Below are 13,888 nucleotides of genomic sequence, written 5' to 3'. Positions count from 1 at the left end.
GGTTTTCACAAGTAGTGGCATTCCAGGGGTGGAGTTTGGCGTCTTGACTCCATTGCTTCATTTTTCCTGTGTTTTTAGCCCAGTCTTTTCTAATTTCTGGCACCAGTAATCCCCCCTCAGTAGGGTGGCAGTGCTCCACACTTCCATCCAGTTTTCCCAGTTTTCCGCTCCTGCCTTGATGTTTCCACTAATGAAAGCATTTTCTTTTCCCTTCTCCCTTTCTCTTTTCTCCTTGATGACTGTTTGCCCTGGGGACTCACAGTTGGCCATGTTTACATCAGGTAAGATGCATTTCATTTTACTTTGTCTTTCATCAGCTTTGGTTGCACAAGACACTCCTAGCCTCAAGAGACTACTGTCAGAAACTGCAATCTCCCCTGCTTGTGGGCTCATTTGCTTGTTTTCCCCCCAAACACCATTACATACCTGCCCACTGACAGGCACTTGATGAAACAAGGGGTCACTGACTCTACCAGCAATGGCCTTTGTGGCCACTATCTACACATCTGGGTCTCTATTCCTTATTTAAAAACACGGTTGGATATGATAGTATGTTTTTTATTTGAGATTGTGCCTCTAGAAAATACATCCTATCATATCAACAATTTCCTCTACCCTTAAAGGTCTTGAAAATGTTAGAAAGGGGAAATATTTTTGGTCTTAACAGAAAACTTGTGAGAGGAAGAAAGTCTGTTTTCCCAGCTTTAGATTATTATGAAAACCAGTTAGTAAGTATTCATCAAGACCCAGGTGCCTGCTTAGTGAGACACAGCAGGGCCTGGCGTTCACAACTGGCTATGAGTAAGCTTTGCGAGCTGGCTGTCTCCACGGTTTTCAGTAGAGGCCCACACTAGTAAGTGGCTTAGGAATGTGGGGGAAGGAGGGAAGTTGCAGACTGCTAGAGCCTCAGAATTTGGATGGGGGAAAAGTAGAGGAAACAGCCCTGCTAATTCAGGGCTGTGCATTCTGATCCCAGTGGAACCTGAACGTGTCTGCTATAAATTTATAAAGAGCGTAATATACATAAATTTGGGGGCTTTTGACAGTAGGATGAAGGAAATAAGGTAGAAAATCATTAAGCATTGCCTTTTCCTTGGCCTTGAAGTCCTAGATTCACATTTATATAATAAACTTTATATCATTGGGTCTAAAATGCAATTTATATTCTAAGATAAATGTTGAGAATATATATATATTCTACCAAAAAAAACCCCAACACTACATGTAACATATTTTTATCATTTTTATTTTGTTTTTAAGAAAGTTAAATAAAATGTTTTTTATATAACCAGTTAAAGGGCCTGGGAAACGCAAAACAGGATTCTGGTGTTCTTCATATTGAAAGAAATAGTTGAATGCAAAAATCAATGAAAATACATAAAAAACACTACGTAAATTTTTTAGATAATGAGCACAATCTGTCCTTTAGCACATAGTAAATCACCAGAAACTGATCATTTTATATGCAGATGCTGATGTGTGCAAAACAAAGCTGTTGAGGAAATACTGTAAAAATGAGAAATCACAGAAATATCTGACTGCCAGGGTAATACAGTTGATCCATTGGGGAAGGTGGAGATTTAAAGTTTGTTATACCGCACCTGCAGCCTAAACTGAGGCTCTAATTGTCAGACACCTTGACATAGCTCCAGACTTACAGGTCCTTCCTGCTGTATTGCTGGGAGCCCCTAGAGAGAACAAAGTATGAAAAAGCTTGTTTAATTATGATGGTATTTAAAAGCAATTTTTATTTCGCCACTAGTAAATATTCATTGAGTGGCAGGAGCAGGAATCAGAGTCAGGTTCCTTGAGGTGTTCCCTGCTGGTGCTGGTGTTTCCAATGTGAGGCCTCTGGTTCACATTGTTCCCCTGCTGGCTCTGATTGACCACTCTTTGGTGGGCTTGCACCATTCATGCATTTTTCTCTCCTGCTTGCAGTGGTTGGAGACGAGACCTAACAGACAGGTGTGTCCAGTTTGCAAAGCCGGAATCAGCCGAGACAAGGTCATCCCACTCTATGGCAGGGGCAGCACTGGGCAGCAGGATCCCAGGTGAGGCCTTGGGGCACTTCTCACACCCACTCTTCCCCTTTGGACATGAATTCACTTCCATTCAGTACCAATTTACCCCTCTCTTTACTTAGTGCTTGCAGACCCTCAGTTCTAAGGCAGTTGGGATCCAGGTGGGAGTCAGTCAGGATGAGTATGGAGCCAGGTTGCCACTTGCTGAGCTATAATACATATATACACTGAGAATCTGCCAGGGCAGGCAGTGTGCTTGGTGCACAAGACTTCACAATTCCAAGTGTGCAAAGTGCTGTAAAGGAGCAGCCTGGGAAGCAAGGTGTCCAGCAGGATTCTGCAAGGATGTGGGTTGCTGTAGCAGTGATGTATAAAATATGGAGGGAGGAAAGGGCAGGGGTCTTGGAGGCTTGTGGAGTTGAAGTTTCTGGAAATGGAGGTGTCAGTGGGTCTGGCATGCTCTAGACAGACACAAGTACTGAGAGCCTTTTGTGATGTGGCACCCCCAACCCCCCTGAACTCCCCAGCAGTTGTCTCTTACCATTTCCCACCCATCCCAGCACACCCAGTGCCCAGACACATTGGACTTCTCATAAAGGTTCTTACCCTTTCACATTCATGAGACTTTGTATTTGTTTTCCCTTTGCCTCCTCTGCCCTCCCCAGTTCTGCTCAACCCCTCCTCCTCCTCAAACTTCCGCCCATCTTTAATGAGCAGCCCTAAAGTTACCTCCTCCTTGAAATGGCCCTTGTTCCCCACATTAGTTGCTCTCACCCATGCTCCCACCTCATTTAGTTCATATCTTTATTAAAGAAGTCCCTTCCCACACTGTATTGTGATTGGTTGTAGTCCCCTTTAAACCATGAACACCTCAAGAGTAGGGTCTGTCATCAGTCTTAGTATTGGTAAAAGCCTACCTTGTGCTTAACGGGTAACAAGTCCTCAGTTCAGTATTTGTGGGACATTTCAGTGGTTGAGCATCGACCTAGGATCCAGGCGGTCGGGGTTCGATTCCCGGTCAGGGCACATGCCTGGGTTGCGGGCTCAATCCCCAGTGACTCTCTCATCATTGATGTTTCTATCTGTCTGTCTGTCTCTCTTCTTTCCTCTCTCTGAAATCAATAAAGATATATTTAAAAAAAAAAAAAAGAATAGTGTAGAGCAGCAGTAGGCAGTAAAGCGGAAGTTAATAGGGGCAGATCAGAGAGGACCATGAATCTCAGCCCTCTCTGCTGACAGGCCACCCTCTGTTTGAGTTTAGATTTGGGATTTTTAATTTCTGTGACACACAGGTCCAGGGATAGATGTTTGGCTGGCATTCTTACCAACCTGGGTCATGCTGTCTGTGAGAGGAGTAGGCTCAGTGCAATCTGATAAGCATCTTACAAACAAGCTGATTTTCTCCTTGGTTTTCCATAGGTAGGGAACAAGTGCAGGTAGAACAAAGATTTATTTAGTGTTTGGGTTTATTTTGGCATAGGTTCATGTACTAGGCAGGAACAGGTGAAGAACTCCCACTTCACCTGGGAGCAGCTGAAAGCATTATGTAATAGACCTATTTACACCTTTTCTGTTTCAGAGAGAAGACCCCTCCCCGTCCTCAAGGACAGAGGCCAGAGCCGGAGAACAGAGGGGTGAGGAAAATTCTATGAGAAGCTTCTAGAAATGAGTGCATGGCTTTAGAAGTTTCTCTCTTGGCCCTATACTTTTTTTCCTTGATTAAAAAAGTAAAGAAAAATTTGTAAAATACAGAAAGGAAAAGGGGGAAAAATCACTTACAATCACACCATCCAGAGATAACCACTGGAAACATTTTGGTCTATTTTCTTTTTCCTTTTTCTGTAATTATGTATACACACAGACAAATTTTGTAGATCTTTTTATGTCTGTGTGTTTTATTTATAGATGTGTGTATATTCTACATGCTGTTATAAAGCATGTAGAAAATTTTACTGGCTAGTATGGGACTCTGGGAAAGAAAAAGAACCCTGACTTGCTTCAGCAGAGTGTTTTACTTTGGGTCAAAGCCAGTTCTTTCTGGCATTCAGATCTCCTTAGCTAGGACTCCCTGTAGGCTAGAAGGGCAGAGGGACCACCAGGATTCCTCTGCCTTGGGATCTAGATGGGAGGAAAAGATGTCCCCTCTTGGAAATAGGCAGCAGAGGGGAGGGAGGGCAGGTGGGTCCCACATGTAAGTGACACGTTTAACAGGTGCAAGAAAAACCTGCTTGTTCTACTTCTTAATTGCAATTCTTCTACACAGGGATTTCAAGGATTTGGATTTGGAGATGGTGGCTTCCAGATGTCTTTTGGAATTGGGGCGTTTCCCTTTGGGATATTTGCTACAGCATTTAACATAAATGATGGGCGACCTCCTCCAGGTAAGACCCTATTCCCTTGGTAATCCTGCTTTAAGGCTTCTTAGAATCTGGCAGTATATAGGTTGTAGATAATTGTTACTACATGGATAATCAGCCTTTTCAAAATGCGCTAAATTCTTTTCATATTACTGGTAGTCGCACTAATGATAATGCACACTTAGCATGTTCAGAGTGCTTTCTGTTACAAGCTCATCATTCTTATGATAAGCCTATGAGACAGATGTGTGATTAGCTCTGTTTTATAAATCAGAAAATACTCAGTAATGTTTCCCAAGACATACCCCATGCCCATAAAATGAAAAGGTATAAACCATACCCAGCTGAGGAAAAGCCTAGTCCTGCACAGGTACCCCACCCTCACTTTGACTTTTGGAGACTTTGGGGGGTAGGGTGACCCAAAAGGAGTCAGTGCCTCTCTATTCTCTGGAATCTCTGTCCAACTTCTCTCTGGAGACACATGGGGCTGGTCCCAAACCCCAGCCTTTTGGGAACTCTGCCTAGGTCTGCCACCTGCTGCTACTTTTCTCCCTCCAGTCAGCTTGAGAATGCCAGCTGCATTTGGTGTAGAGTAGGGTGGTGAGGTGGGTGCCCTGTACTCTATCACAATCTGACACCCAGGCCAGGATCCTTACCATGGAACCTACAGAGCTGCCAAGGTCAGCTAAGCTCTGCTTGCAATCCTTGAAGCCTCATATGTGCTATGCATGGGTACCGGTGCATAGTTCCTGGCCAGGAGCTTATGCTCTAGGGACAGTAACCCACTCTTGGGCCATCCCATTTGTCCCCTGCCCCCACCCTGGTGCTTGGCACATAGTAGGCAATTGATAAATCTTTGTCCACTGCCTGCCTGCATGAATCCATCAGAGCACCTAACTGGAGAATAGTACAGCACCAAGAGATCTTGGAAATGCCTTTCCTTACCTCATCTACCTCAGAGGTTTCTCCTCTGTTCCTATGTTTTCTGTGAGGAAGGAGACCCCAAAGGGCAGGGCCTCATGAAGGCAGCAGGAACCTGCCTGGTAGCTTGCTTCCCACCTGTTCCAAGACTTACCTTGGGTTCCCCAGGAAAACAGACTGGACTCTGGATCTCTTTATCTTCCTGCCATTATCAGACAGTTTTCTTGTTAACGTTTGATACAGCTTTTCCATGTAGGTGCTCTTAACTCTCTTTCCCCAGTAGTCAAGACAGGGAGCTCTACATAACTGCTTTTCTCAAAGCAGAGAGGAGGGGAGACCCAAGTTCTCAGCCCACTTGTACCCCTAGTTTGCTCTGCAATGAGGGAGACAGGACATTTTGCTTGTCTTGGCCCTAGCTCTCCTCTGGAAAAGGAAGGCACTCCATATGGTGCTCTCTCACACCTCTCCTGGTTCAACAGTACCAGAATCTAGAGACTCCATGACTCAGGAGGCAGTGCTTCAGCTGCTTTTTTTTTTTAATTGAATTTATTGGGGTGACATTGGTTAATAAAATTATATAGGTTGCAGGTGTACAATTCTGTAATACATTGTCTGTATATTGTATTGTGTGTTCACAACCAACTTCAGTTTCTTCTTACAGAAAATGGAAATAGTACTCACCAAGCAATAATGTGTGTGCAAAACACTTAGCACATAGAAGATGCTTAACAAACAGTAGCTTTTCTCTTATTATTCCCCCTAAGAGTTTCCTGATTTATTTGCACCTGTAGGCCAAACCCTCTTAGGATAAATTGAAGACCTTGTCCTTGTTGTTATATTATTCCACATATTTTCATAATTCCATTTGTTTTGCCTGATACTATTTGGGGTTTGGAAATCTTTTTAGTGTGCAGGATTCTGTTGAAAAGAGATGAAGGTTAATACTTCTCGACTTCTGTCCCAAATGGGCAGTGTGCACAGCTGCATCATGCTGACAGCCTCTCTTCTCCCTCTTATCTCTCCAGCTGTCCCTGGAACACCCCAGTACGTGGATGAGCAGTTCCTGTCACGCCTCTTTCTGTTTGTGGCCCTGGTGATCATGTTCTGGCTCCTAATTGCCTAATGCTGGACTCCTGGCCTACATCCATGACAGGGCCTCTGGACTTGGTGGCACACCACCCCCACTCTTGATGTTTGGCTTCCTGGATAATCTTGACCCCTGGAATCAGTGGGGTCAGTAACACATCAAGGAATCTTGCTTCTCCATCAGAGCTTTAGGACTCAAGACCAGTTGTAGAGAACCCTGGAGTATGGCCACTGCCATAAACATTCTGCTATAACCTCAGGCCTTGGCATTGAGTCATCTCTCATGGGTTACAACATGAAATCCTATTCCAGCCAGCTCAGCAGCTCCTGACTCTGTACAGGGAAGAGGCAGAAGAGAGAAACTGTTGATACAATTTCACCTGAGTTTAATATTATAAAACAAAGAGATGAACCAAATGTTACTTATGGAAACTTTCTTTCATCTCCTTAAATACCCCTTGGTATGTGGCCCCCGAAGTCAGTGGGGCTTCTCATACAGAGAGGTTCCCCTTCCAGATCCCAGTGCTACTCTGTCCTATTTCCACCTCCCTCTCCTCTCCCTCCCCCTTCTCTCCCTCCCCCTCCTCAGCAGAGAGCCAAGAAATTGCTGTCCTATAAAGATCATAATTGCAGCAGCTGAAGCTGGACTCGCATCATGAATTCACCAGAGACCCAAAGATCTTTTATTGGCTCTGGGCTATACTCAGCGTCTTTGGCCCCAGAGAGTGGCTTGAATGACCTCCTTGTGTTTTGGCATAGATTATCCCGGGAGACATGTGACTACTCACAGATTCTTCATCACCTTTCCCCAAAAAACTACACACATGTTCCTCTCTGCCAGAGGGCGCACAGCCTAGACTACTGCTGAAGCTGGGACTGACTGTTGTGCATTAGGAAAGACCTGCAGTTGTGACTCCAGTGGGATTCAGAGCTTGGATGCAGGAACAACTGCACAAGTAGCCTGTCCCCAAGGCTGCAGAAGCTCCACGTGCATCTTCTCCCAAACCTGCCCAAAGGAAACTGGGGCTTTTGTCAAGTTAGCCCAGCTGCATGTTGAAGACCACCCTCCTCAGAAGCCAAATTATCCTTAATGAAGAGGCAGGAAAGGGGGAAGGCCCTTGATATGGTTTGATGGACACCTCCTTGAATGTGTGCTAAAACCAGGGAAGCATGTGACTCCAGAGCAGGCAACCCCTGATGAATTGTTGAAGTCAGGCCATGGGCCTGGGGAACCTCAGCACGGTGATATATGATGTGGTCTTTCTGTGGAAATCATGTTTCCCAAGCCCTTGATCTGTTTTTCCATTTCCAAGCTGCTTTCTCCAAATCTGATTAAGGGAGTGTGGTGCCAGGCAGGAGGACAGGTCACTTGGTGGAATGGTTCTTGCTCTGCCTGTCAGACCTCTTCCTAGAAATCCAGTCTATTCCAGGAGATCCCAAGGGTGGGAGGAGATGGTCTTCCACAATACTCCTGGCTTACCTCCAGCAATAGCTAACAAATGGTAGAAAGCCCCACCTAGTGTTTTTTTTTTCTTTCCAGATATGGCTCTGCATAGCATGTGGAAACCAGGACCTCATCTCAGATGGGGAAGCCCTCCTCCCCTCTCCATTGACCCCATCCCTTCCCCCTTTGTAACCTGTCAATGCCAGAGTTCAGTATTAAAAGACAAAATATAAGTATTGAATAAGTGGTTCATTTGCTGAATCCATTTAGTAAGAATAAGCCACCAGCTTTACAGTGTACCTCATGGATTTTAAACACCTTAGGGGCACCCACACAAGAGTGCTCTTTTTATTGCCTAGAAATCCCCAAAGTGGGAGGTGGAGTTTCTCAGCCGGCGAGAACTGGTGGGATCCCTCAGTGCAGTGGCTCCACCTAGTGGTTGGAGAGAGGACTTCAGTCAGATGGGCCCAACAAAAATGGATTTCCAGAAGAAAGGTTCAAGAAGGGATATGGGTAGGAAGACTAATCACTTTAATGAAATGGAGTGAGACCAGGAGAGCTCTACCAGCAAAGGTATAATCACTTCGACTCTTAAAGGTGAGCCCAGAAGAGCTCTACCAGCAAAGGTATCCCAGGAACCAGTTAGCAAAGCCAGGTTGGCTATGTGCCCTTTGATTTTGAACCTTATAGGTCCCTACTTATCCTCTGCCAGGAGCTGGGGCAGGAGAGCCAACTTAGGACTGCTGGCCCAGCCCTAATAGGGAGCCCCCTTCCTGCCATCCCTATACAGGCTCGCCACCTCACTCCCCCGCCAAGGCAGTTTTTCTTTCTCTTGTGTGTGTTTTCTATGTTCTTAGTCTCTACTCCCACTCCTGCCACCTTTGTGGATCAGGACCAGTTCCCACCCACAGACAGAAGATGACCCTATGTACAGTGGCACACCTTGATCAGTCACTAATTTTCACTGTTGTGAAAGTGATTTGATTTAGAATTAAATGGTTTTACATTACTGTGAGCTGTGGACTTCTTGTTTGTGTGATGGGGTCAGGGGGATGGGTTAGGAAGTAGTCACACTGGTAAGGCCTCTGGGAAGCACCTGTGCATCCTTGGGAATGTCACATTGAAGATTAAAGTCTTCAAACAGCCATTGAAAAGTAGGCTGGAGGCCTGGCCTCATACATAGCCCTGCCCAAGGTATGACCTGTCTGACCAGTCCTGACAAGTATGTGGAATTCCTAAGCTTGTAGGTTGCCACAGTGGAGCTTAGCTTGTGGCCCATCAGAGCTTGAGGACAATCACAGGCTATTTATTCACTGTCAGCATCTCTGCATGTTCTGGGACAAGGCAGGCGGCCTGCCCCAGCAGGGGGCATGCTACTCCACATAAATTCTTCACTCAGTAGCAGAATGTGAGATGGAAGATGGTGAGGTTACAAACCTGGCCCAGCCTCAGGCTTCCCAACACACCAGAGCTATAGGTCATCCCTCTGAATGGAGCTCTTTTCTTCGTCTTTGACCTAATAGTTATCAAGTTGATTAGTGCCAAGACATACTAGGAAATGCAAACGTAAGGAAAGTCCAGGAACTCAGCCAAATAAAAGAACAGGGTTTTTGTTTCTAATGGAAAACAAAATATACAGAAGTAGCCCTGGCCAGTGTGGCTTAGTTGGACATCGTCCAGTGCATCAAAGGGTTGCTGGTTCGAGTCCTGATCAGCGCATATGCCCTGCTTGTGGGCTTGATCCCCAGTGGGAGTGTGTAGGAGACAGCCAATAGATGTTCTGCTGTCACACCAACTTTTCTTTGCCTCTCCTCTCTAAAAATAATAAATATATATATATATATATATATACAGAAGCAGACCTCCACAGACCAATTGCCCATCCCAATAACCAGTCCTGCTGTATCACCATCCTCACACTACTCCCTCTTCCCTACCTGGACAACTTCTACTCATATGTCATCTATTATTTCAATATGCATCTCAAGGATTTTGTAAAACAAAATACCATTTTATGTACCTTAAAAAATAATTCCTTAATGTCATCCAATCATTGTTCAAATTTTCCTAGTTGTCTCATAACTTTTTATATATATATTGATTTCAGAGAGAGAAAATAAGAGGGAGAGAAATAGAAAAACATCAATGATGAGAGAATCATTGATTGAGCCCGCAACCCGGGCATGTGCCCTGACTGCGAATCGAACCCCGATTGTCTGGATCCCAGGTCGACACTCAACCGCTGAGCCACGCCCGGCCGGGTTGTCTCATAACTTTTATATAGTTTATTTTCATTGAGATCCAAGTCAGATACATACATTGCTGTTACATGTCTCTTAAGTCTATCACATCCAGAGTTTCCTCTTCCATCTCTTCTTTCCCTTATTGTTTATCTGTTAAAAAACACCAGTTCAATTGTCCTGTTAAGTTTCCCACAGCTTCAGTTTTGCTATTTGCATCACTGTGGTGTCAACAGGCTCCTCTTACTCTTGTATTTCTTGTAAATTGTTGGTTACAACTAGAGGTTTGACCTGATTAGGCCTTAATCTGGTCAAGCTTCTAGTTACATATATATGTAAGACTATATGTCATAAGTGGTAGTATATACTTCTTGTTGCATCATATCAAGAGGTATATAATGTCAGGTAGTCCCCCTTACTGATCATTGTCTAAAACAGCACACACTACTATCCAATAGAATGTTCTGGCGTGATGGAGATGTTCTCTATCTGCACTGTCCACAGTAACCACTAGCCACGTGTGGCTATCAAGCACATTAAGTATGACTAGTGGATTTAGGAACTAAATACTTAGTTTAAATTTAGCCACAAGTGGCTAATGGCTATCATATTGGACTGTGCAGATTTAGATTCATAGGGGTTGCAAAATGATATAATTGAAAATAACAATGTGTTAAGAGTTTAGAAACATGACTGCACTTATGGGCAGAACGGGCAACAAAATTACTGAGAACATGGGGTGCTGGTGGTTGTAGGAATGGCAGAGTAGTAATAAGGCAGAATGTGTTCGGAAAAAGCTGAATCCTGGAGTGAATGGAGTAGGGAGAGAAGCCACAGAGTGAGATGTAGTTAGCTCATAAGGGCCTGGTTTGGCCTTTATTTTGTAGGCATCCAGTTTGGGCTACATGGTCAGGACAGGAGGAAAGAATTGTGCTCACCTTTGCTTACTCGAGTACTAGGACCAGAGGCAGCTGGATTGAACTTTGTCCTCGATAGATCCATTTCCTTGGGCCCCATCTCTGTTCATTCCTAATCATTTGGACTCTTTTCCCATGACCTAAACCTGACCTGAGGAAATGACAGTTGCCAAAGACCCAGCATAAGAAAATCAGATGGGAGGAACTTCGGGGACCAGATGATGTGGCCAACCCTTCGACACATGGAGGACCTCAACCCCCTCTTAAGTCCAATAAGCAGAAGTGGTTCTCAAGGCCCCTCAGCCAGCCAGCAGCTACTAGAAACCAGTCTGCTGTCCTAACTCCTTGTCCAGTGCTCTCTCCTCCACAAAGAGGAACTTGCAGGGCAAATCCAGTAGACAGGTGTGTTTCCTTTGGCCTACACAGCATTTTTAGACTCTCTTAATGTTCCCAACATTTTAAAAAGTGGGAAATTTCACCTAAATATCCAGATTTTGGGCTTGTCTTGAAAAGTGGGAAGATCTGGTGTGCTGGATTCATTTATATACCTATTTGGTCTGGCTAAGGATCTGACCCTGGAATGGTTGCACCACCCCCATACCATCTTTGACCTAGAGATTATCTATCGAGTGTCTGCTTATCCATAGTGGCGTCGAGAACTGGCTTCTCTGAGCCAAAAGCTTCTAAGAAGAATCCACCCTTAACCTCCCTCCCCCAAAGCTATCTTGGGTAGAACTGTTTTCTCCATATTCATATTCTTGATTCCAAACACTCTCCTGGAAAGAGCTTTCAAGAGTCAGGAGACCTGGGTTCCCAGCTCAGCTCAGCTCCTAATGAGCTGTGCCATTTCGAGGTAATCGAACTTGTCAACTCTCAGGCCTCATCTGTCCCCATCTGTAAAATGGGCTGAGGGCCCTCTGTGTTGCGGCCTCCCGCGTGCGCAGCAGCAGCCTTCCCAGCTCAGGCACCCAGGGCGGGAGCCGCTCGCACTAGGGGGCGCTAAAGCCTCTTCAGAGCCCGAGCCAGGGGGCGGGGCCGGCCGTGGGGCGGGGCATCGGCCGGCGGGCCGGGGTGCAGGGTGCTGTTTGGTCCACCCGGGGCGCCGTAGGCGGCGCATCCCGCTAACGCCCGGGGCTGCGATCCTCGCGCGCCTGAGGCGACAGCCCGAGCTGAGAGGAGCTCCCGCGGCCCCCGTCTCTCCCTCCCCATTTCCGCGCCCCGGGACCATGGCCACGCCGGCGGGTAAGGAAAGGCCGCCACGTCCTGTCCCCCTGCCATCTATCTCGGAAGCCGGGCCCCAGGGCGCCTGAGGGTAGCCCGCGGCCTCTCTGGGGTTCGGGCTGAGTGGACCCCCATGCGTCCGAGCTCCTTAGAAGGAGCGCTCCCCGAAATCTCAGAGGTGATGGCACCCCGGGAATTTGGGGACGGGAGACGGAGGGCCCCGAGGGGCAGGTTGAGGGGGCCAGCTCGGTGCCCGCAGACCCCCAAATGAAAACCTTTTTAAGGAAGCCGAGGAGCCTGGGTTCCCGTTGACTGGGGGTTTTGTGGGGAATGGGGGAGTGCGGGAACCCCAGAGTTGGGGGCGGTTATGAGAGGATGGAAAGCTACCCTGGGTTCTGGGTTTTCTGTGGAAAATGGAGGAGAGTATGACTTCCCTGTGGGACCCAAAGCTTCTCTCCTGTGTCCGGGGTCTGTTTGCAGGAAATAGGGGAGCGCGGGCTCCCTGGGGTTTAAGACACGGGTTGGTGGTTAGGAGAGACCAGAGCATCCTTCCTGGGGAAGGTAGGCCCCCTGGGGTTCTGGGTTCTCCCTCGGCCTGTCTAAGACAAGAAATGTGGCCAAATGCCTCCTGGAAGGAAGTGTGGCCCAAGGGTGAGGGGCAGCTTCAGGGTTAACAGGGCCTGCCGTCCCCCCCCCAGTCATCTCTCACACCACCCTGCGGCTTCCTGCCATTCTGGCCCCCAGCACCAGGGGCTTTCTGTGGCTGGTGTTTCCCAGCCACCTGTGTGGGTGGCCCAGCCTCTGGGTCGACCTGGGTCAGCGTCCAGAAGCTTTCTAGAGGTGGGAGGAGGGGATAGTGGAGGAGGGAGCTTGTCCTGGATTTCTGCCCCCCACTTCCTGGCTTTTAGCCTGTAGACCGTCACTTCCTCCATCCTGAATGCAAGGACCGGGCCACCAGTGGGTCACTTCCTCACCATGGGAGCATGGGATTTTCTCTTCATTCTTCTAGAGAAAGGAGTAGGGGAAGGAATGCACCATCTCCTCTTCTCTTCTCTTCTCTTCTCTTCTCTTCTCTTCTCTTCTCTTCTCTTCTCTTCTCTTCTCTTCTCTTCTCTTCTCTTCTCTTCTTTCTCCTCTTTTTTTCAGCTTCAGAGCTCTTCAACTCAAATGATTTCCTATGACTTTTTGTAACCTCTGTGTAACCTAGGTTCCCTGTCTTGAACCTTGATTCTTAGAAACTTGTGAAAGATCTTAGAGTGCAGGTGTTCATTAGATTTTCTCTGAGTGAACCAAAAAGCTGCCTGGAGGCATTAAAGCCTCTAGGTGCATTGGTTTATACATTCTTCCATAAGAATATTTGTTGGATACTTCCCTGCCGTGCACTTAGCCAAGCACTGAAGAGTATAGTGATGAACAAAACAGACACAATCCTTGCCTTTGTGGTGGGTGCTTCCAGTCCTAGAGATGGACATTAAATAATTGAGGTAACAACTGAGATAAATGTTATAATAATTTAATCAATGAGGTAATCAGAGTACACCAGGAGTGAGAAGAGTGGATAGGGAATACTTCTCTTTAAAAAGCAAGTTTATGCTTACCCCTGAGACTAAGTGAAAATTAGTCCAGCAGAGAAAGGGCAAAGAACATTCCAGGCAGCACATAAAGGTCCTGCCGTAGGAAG

The 13,888-nt window shown here is 46.5% G+C and overlaps 2 protein-coding genes across 2 annotated transcripts in view; both read left to right on the top strand.

Moving 5' to 3' along the window:
- Nucleotides 1–8,839, top strand: part of RNF185 (ring finger protein 185) — a 28,110-nt gene extending 19,271 nt beyond the window's left edge. The window contains exons 3-7 of the mRNA XM_016198554.2: nt 263–281; nt 1,939–2,051; nt 3,601–3,655; nt 4,285–4,402; nt 6,325–8,839. Of these exons, the coding sequence (XP_016054040.1) occupies nt 263–281; nt 1,939–2,051; nt 3,601–3,655; nt 4,285–4,402; nt 6,325–6,422 (403 nt within the window). The 3' untranslated portion in view covers nt 6,423–8,839. The remainder of the gene's footprint in view (nt 1–262; nt 282–1,938; nt 2,052–3,600; nt 3,656–4,284; nt 4,403–6,324) is intronic.
- A 3,301-nt stretch (nt 8,840–12,140) lies between these two features.
- LIMK2 (LIM domain kinase 2) overlaps nt 12,141–13,888 on the top strand; it is a 53,798-nt gene continuing 52,050 nt past the window's right edge. The window contains exon 1 of the mRNA XM_016198548.2: nt 12,141–12,228. Within this exon, the coding sequence (XP_016054034.1) occupies nt 12,213–12,228 (16 nt within the window). The 5' untranslated portion in view covers nt 12,141–12,212. The remainder of the gene's footprint in view (nt 12,229–13,888) is intronic.

Source organism: Miniopterus natalensis, chromosome 20, assembly GCF_054644295.1.
Source record: "Miniopterus natalensis isolate mMinNat1 chromosome 20, mMinNat1.hap1, whole genome shotgun sequence".
Taxonomy (NCBI): domain Eukaryota; kingdom Metazoa; phylum Chordata; class Mammalia; order Chiroptera; family Miniopteridae; genus Miniopterus; species Miniopterus natalensis.
Note: the sequence above shows the minus strand (reverse complement) of the source record. Positions and strands in the feature narration are given on the sequence as shown.